The sequence below is a fragment of the Crassostrea angulata genome, chromosome 5 (genome assembly GCF_025612915.1).
Source record: "Crassostrea angulata isolate pt1a10 chromosome 5, ASM2561291v2, whole genome shotgun sequence".
Classification (NCBI taxonomy): Eukaryota; Metazoa; Mollusca; class Bivalvia; order Ostreida; family Ostreidae; genus Magallana; species Magallana angulata.
Genome location: NC_069115.1, coordinates 2,573,909 through 2,597,582, shown reverse-complemented (window position 1 = coordinate 2,597,582; position 23,674 = coordinate 2,573,909). Strand labels below are relative to the sequence as shown.

At 33.7% G+C, this 23,674-nt stretch overlaps 3 protein-coding genes across 3 annotated transcripts; 1 reads left to right on the top strand and 2 right to left on the bottom strand.

Annotated features, from left to right (window-relative positions):
• Nucleotides 1–10,507, bottom strand: LOC128182896 (proteasomal ATPase-associated factor 1-like). The gene is made up of 11 exons (XM_052851667.1): nucleotides 10,445–10,507; nucleotides 10,093–10,133; nucleotides 9,213–9,316; nucleotides 8,711–8,812; nucleotides 8,189–8,284; nucleotides 7,728–7,878; nucleotides 6,521–6,715; nucleotides 6,054–6,145; nucleotides 4,738–4,853; nucleotides 3,884–3,966; nucleotides 1–768 (listed from the first exon to the last, which is right to left on the bottom strand). The coding sequence occupies exons 1-11, from the start codon at nucleotides 10,486–10,488 to the stop codon at nucleotides 593–595; spliced, it is 1,200 nt and encodes a 399-aa protein (XP_052707627.1). The 5' UTR covers nucleotides 10,489–10,507; the 3' UTR covers nucleotides 1–592.
• Nucleotides 10,508–11,328: 821 nt separating this feature from the next.
• On the top strand, nucleotides 11,329–13,758 carry LOC128182901 (uncharacterized). Its single transcript, XM_052851677.1, has 2 exons — nucleotides 11,329–13,242; nucleotides 13,377–13,758. Exon 1 carries the CDS (start codon nucleotides 11,983–11,985, stop codon nucleotides 12,640–12,642), a length of 660 nt encoding a protein of 219 aa, XP_052707637.1. The 5' UTR covers nucleotides 11,329–11,982; the 3' UTR covers nucleotides 12,643–13,242; nucleotides 13,377–13,758.
• Nucleotides 13,759–19,348: 5,590 nt separating this feature from the next.
• Nucleotides 19,349–22,487, bottom strand: LOC128182893 (E3 ubiquitin-protein ligase TRIM71-like). The gene is made up of 2 exons (XM_052851664.1): nucleotides 22,428–22,487; nucleotides 19,349–21,331 (listed from the first exon to the last, which is right to left on the bottom strand). Exon 2 carries the CDS (start codon nucleotides 21,294–21,296, stop codon nucleotides 19,620–19,622), a length of 1,677 nt encoding a protein of 558 aa, XP_052707624.1. The 5' UTR covers nucleotides 21,297–21,331; nucleotides 22,428–22,487; the 3' UTR covers nucleotides 19,349–19,619.
• Between the last annotated feature and the right edge of the window lie 1,187 nt (nucleotides 22,488–23,674).

Sequence of the window (23,674 nt, the reverse complement as noted above, 5' to 3'; positions counted from 1 at the left end):
TTCATTGTGTTAACTTTTATCATAAATCATAAAAGATTTTACACATGACAATGAAATACATGCACCCTTCATATAATGTAAACTTAACAAACAGCAATGAATATTACAAAGAACAAATCGGGGCAGTGTTTCGCGTGCGCAGTCCTTTTCTCCCTGATGAGTCAGGGTTAACAAATGGTCAGCGCAATCAACAGACGATAAACGGGTAAAAGTAAATCACCCTCCTCCACTGTAATCAGCCGGGAATTGGTCAGTAAAGTCTCCGCCATCAGTCTGGTCGGGTACAGGTCACGTGATACACGTCCCGATCAATTCCATGTTACACGTTCTTGTCCCAACATTGCACTATTGTGGTCCATCAGACAATCAAATCGTAGACAATCTTAAAAACACATTCAAATGTACACTGCTAAGTGTACCGACTTAACATAGAGCGGCTAATTGACAGAATTCACCCATTCGGCCCTCGAGGATACGGGTACGGTTCAGCAAAGAGATTAACGGCTGGGATCTCTGTCTGTTAAAAGTTCGACCATAGGGGTGACCCCAAACCCCTTTGGATTTCCTCCTATGATGGTGTATGCGCGCGCATCTATACAAGTGAATCCCCGCACACGGCGAGACTGTATTTGCGGATGTGACTGTCTCTACACGCCGTGTACACATCACTTCCGTCACACTTCACTGCGTACACAGGGTCACAGTCTGACCCTGTTAGCTCCACTCGAGCGTGAAACTGAGAATCCACATAGAAGCACGATCCATCACCTACAAAAAATCAAGTACATCAACAATCAGTCTTGGAATTTATCAACTTATCAAGTACATCAACAATCAGGCTAGGAATTTATCAACTAATCAAATGCATCAACAATCAGTCTAGGAATTTATCAATTTATCAAGTACATCAACAATCAGGCTAGGAATTTATCAACTAATCAAGTACATCAACAATCAGTCTAGGAATTTATCAACTAATCAAGTACATCAACAACCAGTCTACATTGTAGGAATTTATCAACTTATCAAGTACATCAACAATCAGTCTAGGAATTTATCAACTAATCAAGTACATCAACAACCAGTCTAGGTATTTATCAACTAATCAAGTACATCAACAATCAGTCTAGGAATTTATCAACTAATCAAGTACATCAACAACCAGTCTACATTGTAGGTATTTATCAACTAATCAAGTACATCAACAATCAGTCTAGGAATTTATCAACTATTCAAGTACATCAACAACCAGTCTAGGTATTTATCAACTAATCAAGTACATCAACAATCAGTCTAGGTATTTATCAACTAATCAAGTACATCAACAATCAGTCTAGGTATTTATCAACTAATCAAGTACATCAACAATCAGTCTAGGAATTTATCAACTAATGAATCTAAAAGTATATAGCAGTTATATTGCGATTCTCTTCAACCTTATTGCTAGAATTACGCAAAAAAGCGAATCATGAGGATCAAAATAATTTAAAACTTAGTGATCTCCCATGTATGCTGTATCTGAACTACATTGTTTTAGGAATAAGGAATCATTCTTTGAGTATCATGAGGTGATAATTTTGGTCAGAGCATGAAGCCTGAAGGGCTTTATGATAGATTTGACCACGCCCCAACCTAATTATAACCTCATAATAATCAAAGAATGATTCTTTATTACTTATTTTTATATAATTTTTAGCAGTTGTACGATTAAATATTTGACTATAAATAGGTAAACCCCACTTGCACCCAAATTATATGTCATTTGAATTTATTGAACTGTAAGGTACAAAATCGATACGTAGTGTTATCACAGGTAAAGCTACTGAAAAATGTAAATACATGTATTTGTAAATAAACAGGCGTTTGGTGTCATTCCGCGTTGTGTAGTAGAATGTTAGCTGGTGATCTGTCATCAATTAAGAGCATGACATTAGAACATAAATCTAATTTATGATGCTCAATTGTCTGAGATAAATTATTTTTAACAGAAAAAGTTAATAACAAAAAAATTGAGATTTATAATAGTAATCGAGCAAAATGTACATGTATATACAATAAAAAATCAATGCAAATTGTTAGTATTGATTTATCAAACAGCTGCATGAATAAAAAGCTGTCAAAGATATCCCAAATTTAGACTTTACGTATGTGCCTCACATGTCTGTATGATAAAACATGTGGTCCTATTCTGTCTGTCAGGGTAAGTGTACACAATATTATTACAGCTATAGTCTGTCCCAAGATATTTTTGCCGCATATTTTCTTAAATTATTCAATATTTATAAATACCTCTTGGTTCAGACGATGTTCATTCAATAGTATGAAAAAATCCCAAGATTTCCCCTTTGAAACGCCCCCTCTAGCTTGTCGGGTATCAGTACACGGCTAAAAATAAAAAGTCTACGAGGTTTTTCCATTGCCAAGGAGATGAAGACGCCCGGATGATAACGTTGAAAAATTGCGCGAGGGGTCCCGAGTATTTCCGAATGGAGAAAAGATGTCAACATTCCCCATTATAAATCTCCGTAGGAAATCTGTTTTCGTTCCTGTGAATTTTTACGAGGGAAAAATGATAATGTGTGAATGAAGTTATCTTGGGAATTTTCCCTTCCATCGATTTTAATTGCACTTCAGTCACAGGTATGTGTATTTTTATTAAAAATCGTTCAAATATGCAGCAAAAATATCTTGGGACAGACTATACATCTAACTGTATGATAAAACATGTGGTCCTATTCATGTCTGTCAGGGTTACAGTACACAATCTTATTACAGCTACATCTAACTGTATGATAAAACATGTGGTCCTATTCTGTCTGTAACTGTACACAATCTTATTACAGCTACATCTAACTGTATGATAAAACATGTGGTCCTATTCTGTCAGGGTAATTTACATCTAAATTATGTACTAGTTTTAGCTCCACAAATGGATTAAAAAAGCTAGCTGAAGTAATACAGCGAAGCAAAACTAATTAAGGCTGGCTACTTTACAGACCAACCAATTGTTTAATTTACTCCTGAGGTTGAGTACCGGTAGAAGTAAAATGGTGAAAATTCATCACATTAGCTAATACAACTGATGAACATGAAAAAATAAGGTTAACAGCTGGAACAGCTCCTTTTGTTCCAAGTAAAACGAAAATAATTTTTCTATCAAGAGAAAAGCTGTCAATGTGACAGCAAACTGTATTTCCTTTTGTGTGGTCATTATCCATAATCCATTTGTCAACCCTGAATTGATAAACACTATCTATCCAGAGAAATGTGTTACTCTATATGCAACATATTGCAAAATTAGTCCAACAGCTGGTATTTTTGTTATTATCAAAAATCAACATCCAAGTAATATATCTCTGATCTGCAAAACAACAACTTCCTATCTTGAAAATAGTACCCTTTTGGCAGCCAATCAGATATCTCGAAGTTTTTAAACAGTCCCATCTAAATCGTGATAATGAAGTTTGACTGTATATATCACAAAAAATCTATGCATTTTTACTGAGTATTCAGGCAAAAGAAATGTTTTCATTGCCCCCCTCCACAATCACCACTTCTCTCAACAGTGCCTCAGGATAAATCAGATGTCTTGGCAGAAAATAAAATTTGCTATTGTAAGATTTACCATGCAGCCTAATACTCAGTAATAGGTAAGATTTGTCAGTCTTATTAATTGGTACGATTTACTTGCCTGATAAATTGGTAAGATCAACATGCCTAATTAATTACATGTACTAGTTCATTCATACTTTATTTCCTCTAAATAGAGATTGAACATAACACATAATTGTTTTAGATTTACCTGCCTGAATAATAAGTAAGATTTAGTACCTGCCGAATTATTTAGTAAAATTTACCTGCCTAATTAATTGGTAAGATTTACCTGTGCCTGTGAAGAATCCACCTTTGTATGGACAGAAACAGAGGATGGCAGATCGACTGTCCTTCCATTCTTGTAGAGGAACTCTGAAGTGAATACAATATAAATATTTATAGATTATAACTCATAACTGCTAGATAACAGTAATCAACATTTGTTCTCCAAACTTAATATTCTTTTTCTTTTGCTAGAAATAAGAATCATTGACAAATATTGATTTCTTAATTAAGGTTTCATATCCTATTAAAGGCTTTATTGACTGTATTATGCATGAGTATATAAATATATGTAAAAGAAAATGATTATATTATTACGTATAATTCAATAAACCGCTACTGAAAAACACATGATGTAACGTATAGTGGTTTAAATATATAACGTCATGGAAAAGTATATGACGTCACACCTTTATGACGTCATAGTATACAGACAGAGCAATTGCGATTATAGAAAAATAATTGCAGTTCCTCCGTACTAGGGACTTACAGTGGGAAAGAACAACGGATATGCAAATATAAGACTGTATCTTTCAAAAAACCATGATTTACCGGTAATGCTTATATTTAAATTTTTTCAACTTCTTGCCTTGTCTGCAAATGTGACTTATACCTTAAAATTCCTATATTATCCTAAGGGTCAGATTAAGGGAAGAGCCAGTGTAACAACCGCAAGCGTTAACTTTCATTTCCGCTTGTGACGTTTTACAGCGTTTAACGTTTGTGACATCATAAGAAAACTCGTCATTTTAACCTTTGAGTACCCTGTGTGCATTACAGTGTTATAACTGCCGTAGCTTTCAACACCTTTTACAAGCCAAAAATATGTGAAATGTAAATATATATGTATGAACCACACACCTGATGTTCCGTAGATCCAGGACAGTGATGTGTCCGTCCTGTGTCCCACAGACGGCTGTCACCTCAGACAGAAAGGCACAGGTGTTTACCGGGCCATGGGTGGGAAACTCAAACACCTAGTGTACAATAAAATACAGTCAAACTTGGTTATAGTGAAGTTATCGGGACCAGTCAATTTACTTAACTACATGTATGTATGTAATTCCTGAAATCCAATTAATAAATTTGTTATTATACTAAGACTTGCAAATAAGCTTTTAAAGGGTCACGATTTTGGTCAAAAAATATTTTTCCGATTTTAATGTGTATGATGCTTCAGTAAGGCATTTTCAATAGGCAACCAAAATTTGAGTGTCATTTGTTGAGTTATAAGCGAGTTACAGGGCTTACAATTCTTCGCTATGTAAACAAAGCTTTTGTTTACATTTGGAATGTTGAAGTGAAAATTCCCGTTTTAGACCTACAGTGAATGTGTTAATCATTAGGAACTGTTTATTTAATATGCTTAAAATGAATAGAAAAATAGACAAATCAGCTTGAAAGAATTTTTACTGGTATATTAAACCTATGTAAACAAAAACAGGGCACGAGCCTTGTTTACATGACAAAGAATTGTGATCCCTGTATCTTGCTTAAAGCTCATGGACTGGCACCCAAATTTCATTTGATCGATAGGAATGCATTTCTAGAGCATTGTAAGTAATAAAAACAGAAAAATAAAATTTGGCCAAAATCGTGACCATGCCCCTTTAAAGCTCAAGTAGATTTTTTTCATGTTATTATAGAAAGTACCATCTTCAGTTGGAAACAATGTCTGATTGTATTTTGGATGATTTAGGTGAAAATCAATTAATTCAAACAAATACTTTATTTAATATTGCTAACTTTTAACATTATAAAGCAATTCATTGTAAAAGATGTAGATGTAGTTATTTTTTCACCTCTTCAGGGACAAATAATCAATTTGCTATATCTGTTTCAACAGAGTTTGTTATAAACATAAAATTCTTTAAGAATTTATTAGGATTTTGCTGGAGACTCCACAAAATTTTGCTCTATCCAATATCTCACTGTATCTGTGTTCACACTAGACAAGATTTACTGGGTGGTCACACTAGACAAGGTTTACTGGGTGGTCAACAATCTACCCATCAGATCCACCTTATAATTTTAATCACCGTCAATTCTCTTCCCTTAAACTATTGTTAATGAAAGAAACAAACCAAAATATTTTAGCTTCAAAATTTCGATTGCTGGGAGATTGATGAAAATGGTCACATTAAGTTCAGAGTTTATAAGTGATGTGTAGTTCTGACCTTTTTCCGAATCTGTAGCCCGTAACCTTGAACTGTGGAGTTTTCACAACCGAGAACCAGCAACTTCCCCTCTGTTCCCACCTCTCTGTCACCTACAGTAAAACAACATACAATATCACATCATACGGAATAACATTATACAATATAACAACATACAATATAACAACATACAATATAACTGTTACAACATACGAAATAACAACAAACAATATAACAACAAACGACATAACAACATACAATATAACAACATACAATATAACAACACACAATATACCAACATACAATATAACAACATACGATATAACAACAACAATATAACAACATACAACATTACAACAACAATCAACCACCTACAGTAAAACATCAACAATCAACTCACTGACATAACTTGCTACAAAACAAAACTGTAGACTTGACACTCTGATTAAACTATCTCAACACAACAAGAAATAAACTGGTGCACTCACTGGTTGGCTGGTCCCCAGCCTCTAGACTGAGGGTAGCACTGACGTCACCAAGGCAACAGCTGTTGACCTCTCCCCCGATCTCCTGGAATGTCCCCAGACACTGCTGCTGACCCACGTCCCAGAGTCTAGCCGCCCCGTCCCTACCGCAGGACACCACATTTCTTCCCCGGTCCACGATGGCTGTATCGTTGATTGCTGGAAGATATAAGTGTTACTGCTGAAATTGTTGAGTCATTGATTGCTGTTTTTGCTGAAATAGCAAAGTTATTTATTGCTAGAAGAAAGTAATGAATTTATCAACGGTCTATGATAGCTGAGTCATTTATTGCTTGAAGATTATGGTAAGTATTAGTGATAAATATCAACCGGGTTGATTATAGCTTTGTCATTTTTTGCAAGAAGATAAAGAGTGTTGAATTTGTAGATACCATCTGTGTGCAGGACAAAAACCAGAGTTTGTGAATTTGTTTTCAGTTGCAAGGAAACCTTGCACTGTTCTCTGATCGCACCTCTACACAAAAAGTGTTTGATGGAGATGGCAATGAGTGTACAGAGTTGTTAGCACAGTATTCTTGTTATGGAATATACTGTCATTGTAAGCAGACTTAGGCAGTGAAAGTATACATAAATTGTCAACTTGTGTGGGAAGGCAAATTTTTGTCAGCAATTTTTTTTTATAATGGAATGTCTATGAAAGAATCATAAATTATAGACTAAAATCTGGTCAAAATATGGGGAAAAAATGCATCCCAAATTGATGTCTTCTTGTGAATTCACTGATAAACTGTCTCAACAGATGGTAAATATATTCTGACTTAAATTTTCAACAAAAAAATTAAAAACTTTTATAAATTGCTATGACTATTAATTAAAATAAAATATTGAGAACTTTTTTTACAGGTTCTTTTATTTCAAAACCAGATTTTATACTAGGATTAATGTGTCTTTATAACCTCTGGAAAGAGGCTATTTCCTTAGTATTGAAAACAGCAAAATATTTGAAAGAAAAAAAATGAAAAATTCAAAGATGTTATACATGTATCTGTAACTTACTTAAGAGATATATTGAAATCTTAATAACAGATCTATGTATAATTAAATATCTAAAATGGCATTGTTTCTCCTATTAAAATGTAATAAGAAACTTCTGAATCATGTCTTTGACTACAGAAAGAGACAACTAGTGTGCTCTCCATTCCTTAGTTACCTCCCCTATGGCCAATCAAGGTGGCAGCACACTTGCCGGTTTCGGCCGACCAGATCTTCAGCTGCATGTCCGCTCCTCCACTCAGAACTACGATCCCCGACGGGAAAAATCGACAAGTGTAAACATCGGCACAGTGACCCACCAGTTCTCGCTGAGGGTGTTAAATAAATTATTGCATCATTAGAAAAATGTATTAATTCGTTCAGAAATCTGTTATTATATCAAAAGGAAATAAAACATGATAATCTTTAAAATTAAAATTATCAGAGGTTGTAAAATCATATGTGTGTTGTTTATTCGAAAAATATTAGAAATGCTCAACATTAATAAACACCTACAGTATATCTTTAACCTCTCTCTTCTTTTTTTTGCTTCTTGCATGCTATTTTATCATTGACATCATACCCAAGGGCCAAAGGACTTAGAGAGGTTATTAATCATTCCCTATTTCAATTACGTACCCTGACTTCCCCAGTGTCGGTCTGCCACAGTCGTAACTTTCCCTCCGAGTCTGCCGACACCCCCAAACCCCCTCCTGTCACATCCAGGCTGACCACCTAATATATCAAACAAATCAAAGGACTGAGAGTACTGATAGTCACGTCGAGGTTATAAGCAGTGTTCCAAAGATTTCTGTTTTTGTATGGGTCATTACAGGTATTACAGGTATGAACACACAGCAACTTGCAAAAATTAGGTAAATTAGCTGCAGAATAAAATTCTTTTTGCTTTAGCCTTTAAACTTTCCTTATAATTGTTTTGTTACTGGTAGATTGAAACTCATTGTTTACTAAAAGAAATCCTAAAAAAATGGTATCATCGAACAAACTGGATGAAATGTTGTCGGTATATTGCCTTCTGCAGCTGGATATTAAGACAATAGTTGTATTCTGTCTTTGTCCGTATTACCCATACAAATAAACCTAGGTCAAGTGCCCTTCATTATGATTCATGAGATTTTAGACTTTGTGTTCCTGACTTACACTTTTCCTCTCACTGTGGATGGACTTGAATGATGTAGAGGGAGCCACAAACTTCCTGGAGAGATTGACCGAGTCATCTGTGTATGATACTGTTATAGATCGCTAAAAATAGAAGGAATGATGTACATAATAAAAACAAAGTCCAGAGAAAAACGTATAAACTCTCATTTTGATTACTCTTTCACTGCAATACAAAATTTTTCTCATAGGAAAAACTATGGACTATCAGAGGTAAATATGCCCTAGATTAATTTCTTCCTTCTTAAACAAAATCCAGTGTCTCGCTAGCAAGAATTAGAGGAAAATGGCTACATTTAGTGAAAAATTCAAAATACTGTACAAATTTTCAATTTCTGTGAATTTTTATGTCCTACCATGATTCCATAAATGGGGATGAAAAAACGGTAAATTTTGTGTACCGCCTGTGCATATCACATGTACGAAAAAATAGCTTAACCGACTCTTATTCTATGCTCATTTTATACAATAAGCACCAGATCACCTTGGTGACTTCTTGGACTGTAAAACCATCACTTCCTGTCACATAGGGCACTCCACTGGTCGACACGCCCTGATTCCGCAAACTTCCGTGAATGGATCGCTGCACTGTGACAAAGGAAAAAAGTAATTCATAATTCAATCATGGAGCCTCGTAAAGTGCTTATAAAAGGCTCAGTACTGCTACCTTCCTACTGGCACTAGCTTAGTCTGTGGACCCATTGCATGTACATACATATATCTTACAAAGATATTATATTAATCTAGATATGACATCAAAATGTTGACTTAGTTCACATCTTTTATGAATAGAAAGAAGGATCCAACTTTACACTTTTCAAATGAAGATATATTAATATATAAGAAATGAACTCAATGTCTACCCAGTTATACAAGTATAACCTGTGTTGGGGCAGTTTACGCTTAATAATCCGCGAAGCGGATGATAAAAGAGCGTAAATTGCTCCAACCCAGGTTATACTCGTATAACCGGGTAGACATTGAGTTCATACCATATAATTTAATTTTCTGTTATTTACTGTACAAATTGAGGGTGTTTTACTTTTAAAAATGATATTAATCTGTTCAAAATTCAAATGTAATGTCAAGCGGATTAGTACGTTTTTGACATTGGTGCATTGTGACGTGTCTTGTGACATGCAAACCAGGATATACAAATATAACTACATTTTTCTATCCAATCAAATGCTGCCTTACAACCAGAATTAAATTACGTTATAATAAATGAATATAATAATTATAATGTTATTTGAAAGTGACAATAAAAATGCAGTTGTGTTTAAATCATTTTGCCCTCCAAAAGGTCTCACCCTAAAACATATTAAACTGTTATAAATAAAAACATTAACTTAGCTGACACTTACCCCCTTGTTTGTACGATACCCATGTCTTTTCTTCCTTTTCCCTGAATATAATAATGCATTTAAAATCAATACGTTCAAAAAGCTGTTCTTCGTGACTTTGCAAAGTAATAGAATATATGACTGATCAGGTCCACGCCTTTATAATCAGGAGCCCTATCAGACGAGTACAAAATAGAGTGATTAAGCGAATTTGAAATTCAGCCACACTCCACAGAATTGTAAAAATGGAAATAACTTTGCAAATACACAATCCATGGAAATATTGATCAAATATATCAGTCAAAGACTAAAAAGCTTTCGTAAAAATGAAAGAAAACGTAACATTTCTCACGATGTTTCAAAATATGCATACTTTAAAACTTCATCCCAGTCCGACTGCAAAATCAGTCTCTCCATGTTGTTGATGTTGTGATAATTAAACAGATCTCGAACCCGACTGGTATTAGCTTCATATACAATAAGTTTAATTATTATCATCATACGGATTTTCCTTCATGGAGAGATGTTTTAATTTGCAGAAGGGAGTGCAACAGGACAATAGAGACATTGATTTCGAATATCTAATTATTTATTTCCATCAGAACATGATATCAATCAATATTGGCTTTTCTATACAATAACGTTATCACACAAATCAGATCTAAAAAAAACAACATAATTCAAAATATAATAAAAAGTCGTTTCAATGTTTCATTTCAAACAAAGACAAACCAGTATATATATTTAAGTAGATATAACTATTAAATTTGGATTTTTTAAAAGTGATATTTAATGTGTATTTATTTACTATAGACACATTGTCGGGATCTGAAATCAGTAAGCATGTGGCATATTGTCCAGTTTATAAACCTCGATCTACTACAGCTAGCTGTTTCAAGGCAAGGCAGAAAATTAAACAGCAATCTGTGATGATCACATTTTTTTCTTTATTTAGCCATGAAAATCAAAACTAATCAAACACAGTGTGTATAGGTAAACATGGCCGGTGTCATTCCAGAACCTTTCGATTTCAATACACAACCATGATCTGATAAACTTTTAAATCCACAGTAGACCCAGGGATTATAGAACCTGCCTGCATAAAGAGCGACTTGTTGGATTACAGATAAAATTAAATACCAGACGCAAGCAAACATATGTGTGTATTAGAACTCCAAGCAATTGTTTATTAAATAACCAATATCTTACTGTAAATATAGTAACACCCGCTGTTTTTAGAATTTTGCCAGCGATCAAAGCCCGTTATTGGAAAATGAATTGGGGGAAGGTAGCGCAAAAATCGAAGGCTAGAGTTTGTTTAAGCATATCATGAACAAATAGATCTATCTGTATATTTAAAAAAAACTTGCATTGGTTCTGGTAGAAAGTGAAAGCCTCCGCTGATTATGTGAGGCCCGAACTTCTAAGATACAGTGGTATGCGCTAAATAAGTTGTATATATAAGAGAAAGGGAATATTTTGGATATTCGAGCAGACAACAGTTTTGTTATTCTGAATTATAAGGAATAAGGAATTAATATTTTTCACATATCAATTTTATTCATTCTCTCAAGGACCCAGTTGTGTTTGGAATATGAAAAGCCGATAGAAAACTTGTTATGAACTTTAATTTGGTCAGTTTTTTGTATTTCTAATGAGGACATTTTAAAGGTGAAATTCCAAGGACCTTACACGGGATACTTCAGCTGCATAATCATCTATCCGCTTTTTGGAGTCAAGCGCCCAAACACAAGCTGCCTCAACAACTCTACGGGAACACCTTTTGATCGACGATGTCGCCAAATACTTTCACGGAGATCTAACAAATTAAATAATCCGTTTATAAGTTGAAGGATTAATTAAATAAAGCGGCAACCTTTTTCGACTGGAGCAGTTCTCTAATGAATAATTATGGCCTCTTCACCTCAACCGGAGGAGAGACAATCACCAACTCAGGTAGCAGGACGGAGGGCGTACATCCCCTCCTGGCTGTTCAGATTACCTCCCACGCGTGAACAGCGAATGATGGATAAAATCATTCCGACACCCCAGGAGAGGAAGTCTCTGAGGGAACAGGCACGCGCTCTCCAGCGCGGAAACTCGCCCCAGCAGAACTTCATTAAGTCAGTGGAAGATTTTGGGAGTAATAAAACGATCAAAGCGCGACCAGGGTACGCCATTTTGTCGTTGGATACAAATAGAACATCTTTCGAGCATGAAGAAAAAGAGCAAGAATACCAGGACTTACGAAAACTATTATTCGATCCAAAACTGAAATCTAAATCCGATTTAGACGCACAAACAATTGGATCAAAATCCATAGGAAATCGACGCAAAAACCGCGGGAAATCGTCTACAACAAACTCAACGGCGATCACATCAACAACACGTGACTCAAGGGAAACGGGAGGGAATCAGAATTTGTCTGTGAAGGACTTTTTACAAACAAGCGGGGTGGGACTCGATCATTTCCAGAAACATTTACTATGCGTGAAGAAATTGGCAAAGCGCTACCGGAAGAATAGACGACCGCACGGAGTGCCGGGAATTACTGTGCAGGTGTTCGATTAAGTGTCACGTGATTAATCCGTCAGATGGCGTGTCCATGGAGTTTCTTCCAGAGTTTAGTTTTAATTGAATTCACTGCATGAAATGTTGAGTTTCTGTTGTGTTTATTGATTTGTGTCGTTCATTTTCCTTTAAAGTTTGATATCATTTTTTTGAAATGTTATAGATTCGTTGTAATGAAATATACTGTCAAGTCTATTCTAGCTGAATTATTTATATGCCAATTGATCGGATTAAATCATATAAATTCACAATTCAGAAACGATAGTTTCCTTTTTATCAATATCTTGATTTTGACCTTTGAATTCACTGTTATCATGCATGATTTAATCAATATATAGTTGAAGTTTGTTATTTGCATCTTATATTTCCTAACCAGTTTTAAGATTAATAATCTAAGAAAACATAGACATACAGGATAGACAGACGATATAAATATTGAACAACATGTAATCACCGACCAAACAGGTCACGGATAAGACAGGTCAGCGAATGGACAGGTCAGAAAATGGACAGGTCGGCGAATGGACAGGTCAGAAAATGGACAGGTCGGCGAATGGACAGGTCAGAAAATGGACAGGTCAGAAAATGGACAGGTCACATGTCATGTTGTAAATTTTGAATTTACTGGGTGGGTGTAAATACAAAATTTACAACATGACAACTTTTTTTGTCATGTTGTAAATTTTGTATTTACACCCACCCAGTAAATTCAAAATCTACAACATGACACACAGATCAGACATGACACGAATTAGACAGCTAGGTCATAAAAGGTCATCTGATCATGATGCATTGGAAATAAGTGGTTGATATAGAAATAGAACCTTCCTTTGGAGCGAGTTTTCTTTAGTGCAAGTAATTTCATATATTCTGGTTGCCAATGGTTTGATGTTGCTCATTCAATCGTCCCCCTGTTTGTTCAATTCATATACAGTACAGGTACGATACACATACTATGTAGTGTGGATCGTTACTTTTTATGTTTAACAATCCGTCATGCGAGTTGGATTTGTATCTGCTTTATTTATTTATTTATTTTTTTATTTATTGATGTTTAAAAATACATTCTGTATGTCCATAAAAATGCTTTCTGAATGGATGGCTTGATTACTAGTACTTAAACTGTTTTGTTTTAATCGAGACATGTCTTCAGATAACTACAAAGTTGTACCCCATTATATATACCGGGTGTATGCCCTCAAAGAGACAGGGAAAGAACGCTAGCGCTGTTAATTCTCTAAAAAGTAATGACAATTTTTGTCCTAAATGTTATTACAAACTCGCTGAGACAGTTAACTCCTATAGGAGTTGAAGAACACTATAGTCTGAAAGACTTGCATTAAAGGCTTCTAACTTTTGTTTCGTCCAAACTATTATGTTGCAAAAATATCTGGAGAGACAATTCTTAGAAGAGGAGGAGAAAGTTAATAAAAGTATCCATTTTTTTTTTACATGTTTAAAGCAATTTGAGCTGTATTTTTTTAGAAATTTATTTTGCTGCAAAAACCACCTAGTATGTTTTAAAAGTCTGCATGTAACTTAAACTTTTATGATGCATAAGATTTGAAAAAATCATTACATTTTGTCAAAGGAAATATTTCTCTTCTAAGGAATATATAGCAAATCAATTTTTGTACAGGACGACAATATATTCAATTTTGCTCCAAATAAGGCTTCTTAGCGGCCTTTTCAACAAAAATATGGCTAACAGAAATTTAAAAACCATGACATTTTTGTCATTTTAGTAGAAAAGAATATTTTAGTAAAAAAAAAATTCAACATGCCTAATGCAGCTCATATTGCTTTAATGATTTACAATTGCTTTCGTGTTACTACCTTTGTTGATAATCAGTTTTATAAATGAAAGAATTATGAATAAATAAATAAAATTATATTTTTTTTTTTAAAATTGAAACGTCAACGTGCAGTAGGTAAGGTGGTATTACTATAGGACACCTGTCTAAAAGTGCATGAATTGAATTAGACGAGGTGTTTCAAAGAATAGAGTTATTCCTCTTTGCATGTGCGTCTAACGATATTCGAAGAGCCATTGAAAGAAACATATCTTGTAAAACTTTTGAAAAATGTTACGTCCCAGGGTCTGATAGAAGCTGTCTAAGAAGATGTATACACATAAGATCCTTGGTAAAAGTTTTTTAAAATTACAATGTTGTTCTAATTTAATGTCAGCTCATGAACGTCTCTAAATATTAACCATTCCAAAACAATAAAACTGATCATAGTAGAAATATTTTTTTGCATAATTCATAACAGCATCAAACGACAATGGAACATTGAGTTTGCTCATTTGAGTGAATCAGTTTAATTAAATTTATTTTACTCACACCAAAAATTAACAATTTGTTTCAACATACACCCACTTTGTTTACATATAATACACTAGATTCAAGCGGAGGAATTAAACTTTATACATTGATAAGATACAATGCTTCATGTACATATATACTTGTATTCTTGTAGCCGGTTTCGGTAGAAAATAACTCACACAACGTGATTTGGTCAAAGGTTCACTTCATTCAGTATAATTATAAGTTACACAAAAACCTGTAATAATTCATTATAAATTTTATAATATCCAAATACATAATTATTTAACATAAAGCAATTACACAATTACAGTTATTAAAATGTCTTACAGGGACAGCTTCCCCCAAGACAGACAAAATGAATTTCATCAGGATTTTCAAACGATGTGTCTGTTTGGACATCGAATTGAAAAGTGTCCAGGTATTGAACATATAACATTTGGTGCAGTATATTGGCGGGAACAGGTAGAACAGGATTTAGATATCATGTGACATTTATTTATAGATGAAGTCGGTCGTCGCTAGGCTAAAAATATACACTCAGATTTGATGGAAGAGGTTTTATTGAACTTCCTTTGTCAATAATAAATGTAAACCCTAAATTGTTGATATAATGGAAAACCTGCTATTTGTCCATGAATTTGGATGAACTGCTTACATTTTAAACACAAGCTGGTGTATTTTCAAAGTTAATACTGTACATGGAATATGGTTCCAAACTTTATGCTTGTCAAATATATTCTTGTCCATTAAGGTAGTCTACCTAGTTCTGCTCTGCAATTGATATTAGAAGTTTTTCTGTGTACACCAACAATTTCATCATTTAATGAACGAATTTCATGTGAAAGTTTTCTATAACAGAATTATCATCATTTTTAGTTTACAAAAAAATATTTGTGTAATGCATTTGTAATAATTTCTGTTTACATATAAAACACACAGTTTGTTTACATATAATACATTCACACAATTTTTTTACACACAATAAATACATACACACCAGGCTTGGGGCGAATTACATTGTAAAGTAATGTATTACATTACCATTACTTCATGAATTTGGGCATTAAATTACCATTACCATTACTTGATTTTCTTGAAGTAATGCATTACATAACCATTACATGAGTAAAGTAATGCATTACCATTACCATTACTTTGTTTTAAAAAAGCAAAGCTAATAAAAAGTTTTTGCAAATGTTTCAAATATAAAACACTCTTTAACATATCTAGAGGTTCATGCTCAGTATCAGGTTCAAATTCAATGACTATACAAGAGTCATTCTTTATTTGCTCAATATATAATCATCTTGTGGCATTATGAACAACATGTTACATAAGTAAAATGATATTTATAGACATTTGGCATGATACAATGTAGGATACGAAATAGAGACACAGAATTACATGCATAACAAAAAACAATTTATGGAATAATGTTGCGGTTATCAAAAGCTAAATAGAGATATTTCCCAAGATTACACAAATCTTTATAGTTTTGGACACTTAATTGTATTAATTCTTAAACAGATGGTTTTTCCCAGTTATATTTCTTAAGATACTGTATTTGAATCGTATTTCTTTCTACTGAGAACACTTTAAGACAAAAGATTGCTGTTGCACTTTTTGATCAAAGTTTCAAAAGGTTCATCTTTTAACTGCATCCTGTTAGTTTGAAAATCTCTCCAGCTATACTAAATAAATGTTTTACAGGAGCAGTCGAAGCTTGGACTGAAAAGTACTGTTTGACAATCTTTATCTTAGGATATGAATCTTGTATTTTCTATCAGTCCAAACTAATGTACAGTGTACTTAATATACAAGAGAGAGAGAGAGAGAGAGAGAGAGAGAGAGAGAGAGAGAGAGAGAATAAGTAAGTAAAATTATTTTCAAATGGGTTATAATATTGGAAGTGATATTGATTTTCATCATGGATGGACAGTGCATTTATTTTGCTTTTAAAGATGCATGTCTGTCTCCTATTCTATTAGGACATAGCGAAGGGAAGGGATTGGAGTGTTTAGCACTTCTTATAACAATAGATTGTTTTGAAACTTAGATTACCCTGGGGGCAGAGTGTGCTGTTTCTTATTGAAGTGCAAACTAATTGGAGTAAATTGTTTAAATGATTAAAAACTTTTAATAACAACATTCTTAAAAATGTTATGAAATTGTGCTGTTATATTTAGTAATATTAACAATTCAAAAATGAATTTTCAAAAATCTTTTTTAATAATACAATTAAAACATTTTTATTTCAAGAATTATTTCTTTCTTCTTAAAAAATAAATTTGGTCAAATTCAATTTCAACTATTCATTTATTCATCACATTTTTTAAAGTGAACATGCATAAATAAGCAATGTAATGCAAAGTAATGCCATGTAATGCCAGCATTACACTAGATTTTGGAAAGTAATGAATTACATTACCATTACTTGTAATGCTAATTTTGTGGCATTACACATTACTAGCATTACTTTGAAAACATGTAATGCATTGCAATGCATAACCATTACATTTAGCATTACCCCAAGCCTGATACACACACAGTTTGTTTACATGTTATACATTCACACAGTTTGTTTACATGTAATACATACACACAGTTTGTTTATATGTTATACATTCACACAGTTTGTTTACATGTAATACATTCACACAGTTTGTTTACATATAATACATACACACAGTTTGTTTACACATAATACACACACACACACACACACACAGTTTGTTTACATGTAATACATACACACATTTTTTTTTACATATAATACACATACAGTTTGTTTATATATAAAACATACACTTAATTTTTTTTACATATAATACATACACAGTTTGTTTACATATGATACATACACACAGTTTATTAATATATAATACATAAACACAGTTTGTATACATATGTAATACATTCACACAGTTTGTTTACATATAAAACATACACACATTTTTTTTCACATAAACTACATACACACAGTTTGTTTACATATATAATACACACACAGTTTGTTTACATATAATACACACACATTCACACAGTTTTTTTTTACATATAATACATACACACATTTTATTTTTTACATAATTATAATACATACACACAGTTTGTTTACATTTAATACATACACACACACACAGTTTGTTTACATATAATACATACACACAGTTTGTTTACATTTAATACATACACACACACAGTTTGTTTACATATAATACACACACACAGTTTGTTTACATATAATACATACACACAGTTTGTTTACATATAATACATACACACAGTTTGTTTACATATAATACATACACACAGTTTGTTTACATATAATACACACACACAGTTTGTTTACATATAATACATACACACAGTTTGTTTACATATAATACATACACACAGTTTGTTTACATTTAATACATACACACACACAGTTTGTTTACATATAATACACACACACACACACAGTTTGTTTACATATAATACATACACACAGTTTGTTTACATATAATACATACACACAGTTTGTTTACATATAATACATACACACAGTTTGTTTACATATAATACACACACACAGTTTGTTTACATATAATACATACACACAGTTTGTTTACATATAATACATACACACAGTTTGTTTACATATAATACATACACACAGTTTGTTTACATATAATACATACACACAGTTTGTTTACATTTAATACAAACATACAGTTTGTTTACATATAATACACACACACAGTTTGTTTACATATAATACACACACACAGTTTGTTTACATATAATACACACACACAGTTTGTTTACATATAATACACACACACACAGTTTGTTTACATATAATATAAACACACACAGTTTGTTTACATATAATATAAACATACACAGTTTGTTTACATATAATACACACACACACAGTTTGTTTACATATAATATAAACACACCATAGGCGTCGGAACCGGGGAGGGGGGGGGCACTTTTTTGCAAAGTTAGACCTAACCATTAGGCACAAAGCATCATAGGGTTCACCCCCCTCCCCCCACTTTTTCTCGCAGGAAAAATACTTGTTCCTAAAATTTCCTTGAAAAGATGGAAATATTGGCAATATTGAGATGTTAAGATTTCACGGATTAGGAATTTCAAGATTTTGGTAAAAAAAAATTTGGTAGTTAAGAATTTTTTTTGAAACTATAGGTAAACTTCCCCCCCCCCACCCCCCCCACCCCCCCCCCCCCAACCCTCACGGATGAGGATTTGATGATTTTGGGAATTAGGTGTTTTTTTTTTTTGCTTGTCAAGATTTCTGAGGATAAGTCTAGCCCCCCCCCCCCCCAACTTTCAATTTGCTTCCGACACCACTGCACACAGTTTGTTTACAAATACAATACACACACATAGTTTGTTTTCATATAATACATTCACAAACACACAGTTTGTTTACATATCATACACAAACACAGTGGGTTTACTTATAATACATACACACAGTTTGTTTACATATAATACATACACACAGTTTGTTACATATATTATACAGTTATATATATATTATATATATTACAGTTTGTTCACACAGTTTATACACATGTATATGAAGTAAACAATATGTTTCGAACTATATTACAAATATCAAACACAGTTTGTTTACATCAGATATTGTATTTTCTTCACTTTACATGTGAGGTACTCAATCACAAAGAGGTTGTCTCTGGTGTCCACACATGAACCCCATGGAATCTGTAAATGACAGTTGTCAATGTAGCGGAGGAACTGTCCGTCCTGATCCAGGATGTGGATACCGTGGTTGTTATGGTCTGCTGTCAGGATCCGACCCTGGCTGTCTGTTGTGATGCCGGCTGGATAGAATGGTCCCTTGGTAGTAGAGGGAGGACCAGTGTAGGTAAACCGGAGTTTCCCGGCCTGATTGACCACCACTACTGCACGGGCTCCACGGTCTGACACACAGATATCTTGGTTCCTGTTCTCACTGATGTATTTAAAGTCACCAGATGAATAGAGAGGTTGTCCTTTGTCATCATAATGAATACTTTGTTTCTCTGCGGAGCCAGAGTAACACCCCACTTTTGTTTGTTTATCATCAATACTATCCATGACAACCAGGAGGTCATCAGAGGAGGTACTACATACACTGCGAGGTCTCCACCACTGTAGTCTGATCACTCTCTGTATCTGTGTATTCTTCACTATGTTCACAGTTCTATCAAAGTAATCAGTATAAACTAGATCCCCACTCCTTGTCACTGCTATGTCCCGTGGACCGTTCCCTGACTTAGTTTGTAATGACTTCACTAGTTCCCCCTGCAGGTTGTAGAGACTCATCATCTTATTATTATAACTACATGTCCAGATTTCTTCATCACTGTGACAAGTAACACTGGTTAGATAATTAGGACGTCCATACTGTGTCTGTAAGGTAGAGATGATCCGTGGCTCATCAAGCAGTGGTTTGAGAGTAGAGGATCCAGCTTCTGAGGTTTCCATGGTGTAGCCATGTTCCTCTGTTGTAATGGAGAATGCTGACAGGGAACCAAATTGTTGGTAAAGTTGTTCCGAGTTAATTTTTTGAGGAGTGAAGTTTGGTAGAGAAACTGTGAGTTTAGGAGGCAATCTTCTGTATTCAGCATTTCTGGATTTGTAGGCAGTGACACGGCTGACATCATTGGAGTCCAGTAACTTTTTCAGATTGGCAATGCTCTGTGTAATTTTAGAAATGATGTGTGTGATTTCATGTTCTCCTTTATTTAAGACAGCCAGGTGTTTGGCGTCCATTTCATCAAGATCAGATTTCAGTTTCTGTATAATGGTGTCTATTTCTCTGTGCCAGACTTCTCCATGTTTGTCAATTGCTGATGTCAATTTCTGGGAGTTTTTTTTTAGTTCAACTTTATGAACTGTGGTTATTTCTGCTAATGCTTGATACTTTGGATAAATGGATTTCTCTAATTCTTGCAAATCGTTTAGAAGGATTTCATTTTTGAATCGTAATTTTTCTGTAAAACCAACTACCTTATGACCTAAATGTTCACCAGATGAGACACACTGTACACAGATAGGAATGTTACATTGTTCACAGTAAAGTTCGCTTTGTTTTGGGGTATGTTTTTGACATTCATGGAAATTGGATGTAGATCTTCGCTGTTTGATGGGCACCACCTTGTGTTCTTTGGTTTCGTCCAGGAGATGTTCCCCGGCGCATTTCTTACAGAGGTTGACGTGACAGAGATCACAGAAGTAAGGGGGGACAGGAGTCTCGCACAGGTCACACCGTAACACGTCCTGGGCACTCCTCCGAGGGTCCATGGTCAGCCACAGTGTATTGCTTTGATTAACAAAATCTGTAAGAAAAAAAGCTCCCTGTAAAGTTGGTGTTCTATGAATTGTGTTGTTGATACACGGTAAAGGCTCGTCTGTGTGACACTCAATAATAATATTTAATATCAACCAGAGTGAAGAGTGGTGTCTTTAAAAGTTTTAACCGGGAAAAAGTAAACTAACACCCTGTAGTATAAAAAGTATGAACAATTTGACACGGACACTGACAATTATTGTTAATATGTTGTACGTGCATCTCCTTTTTTATAATGCACATACAATATATTTACAATAACTTCAAGTACCCGTGCAATTGGATATATTTACATTCTACTATCATGTTTTTCCATTAAATTCAGTGATGTTTAAATGCCTCTAAATGCAACACCAATTCACTGCGTATGAATTTACAAGTAATTTACTTAGGTAGTTATCAAACAGTGATTTCTATGTTATCGGTGAAAAAATATATTTTATAAATGTTGTCAAAACACAATGTTTTACAGTTATTCTTCGAAAAATTGACTTTATTATTAAAAGCAAAATTGTAAGTTATTTTTCATGGATTATATTTTCATGCTCGTCGATCTCATCTCAACAGTCTATTAGATAACCAGTTTAAACCGGTTTTATAAAGCAGCTGTTCTTGCTGTTACTAATTTACTCCTTCCGTTATTTGCAATTTATATCGATTTATTTAAGTAAATAATTAATTTCTTCAGTAAAGGAATGTAAATATAAGCATTAAATGATTTATTTTTGACGTCGTTCTGTCAATAACTGCCGTCAGGTGAGCAGACAAATTATCATAACGCGATAACACGTTATTCAATTTGTCGCTCACCTGACGGCAGTTATTGACACGACGACGTCAAATATAAATCATTCAATGCTATAAAATTACTCTCTTAAACAAAAAAAAGGGAGGGTGTGTTAGCTTCTTGACTACGCCCATATGTAGAATAATTAATGAAAATACAAGTACATGTCTACATAATATAGTATACAACAGGTTAACCTTTGTGTGTTATTTAGCTCCTAGTGCAGTCAACCAATAAGCATGAACACATACACTATCCAAAAACATAACAATTCATAGGCATGTCGTACGTAACTTACCAAACTTCACATTTCAACATGGCGGTTCTAGCCTTTCTATCTTCCTGGCCCGACTATTTCTCGTAACCTTTGTGGAGTCACGTGACAGATTTAAATGTCAGGTGCGAGTTTATCTTTAATGCAAATGTATATGTACAATAAACCAGATAACTGGATGTTTATCATTCAGTATTTAAGTGTGTCGGTTTTACATTTTTGCAATTAGAATTCAAGGTTAATCTACTATCTGAAAGTAGCATGGTGACGCATACATCCCTAACTAACCGAAATATAAAAATTTCTTTTTTCGCATAGCAAACTTTCTACATATTTTTTGATTGTGTAAACATAATGAGTATATCTACTGTAGCTTTTCCGAGTTATTCTTTTTCAATATTAATATTCAAGTAGCGTTTTATCATATTTATCTTCGTATTGAAACACAAAAAGAATTCCAAATGAAAGTAAAATAAATGAATGAAATGAAATATAAGATAAAAAAAGAATCCCAATTACAATTCCACGTACGTTAAATTATCAAATTAACAAATTAAACTAAACTCACTTCCACCAAGCTACCCCACTACTCATCATAAAATTCAATCTGCTTATAAACTTTATGACTTCTCTTGCTCCCCCCTCCTACCCCCCCCCCTCCCTCCAATCTGAACTTAGCTGTTTTAAAGGACAGGTCAAACTGTAAATCTAAACACTTTAGATAACTACTCCACACACTGACAATTATCAAATACCCCCTTCTAGGATGTATTAGATATTTTTTTGAAATAATAAAACATGGGAGTCAGTGATACCAAATTTATAGTGATATATATATACGGATTGAAATGTGAAATGCTCGAAAAATTTGGGTTTTAAAAATTCAGATATTTCATATATATTTGCATGAATTTATACCAAACGTCTTACAACTCCCACGAGATTTAATTTTGTTTATGTCACACAGAACCTGTAGAATATGTTACAAATCTATCAAATGTTAAAGATGCGAATAATGATTAAAGTAAAATATTAAAAAGTATATTGAAAATTCATAATTTTGCTTGTTTCCTACATCTTCGTCTAAAAAAACATTCCGCACAAAAAAAAGCTTACCCAAAAACTTGTTTGTTTCTATAATTTCAAATGGATTTTCTTTCTGAATGTTGTGTAATTATGAAATATTAATCTTTCTGTGATGGTTTAATAGATAAAATCATATTCATTTTTAATATAATGATCAATTGCGCGATGAAAAACAAAACATGAGG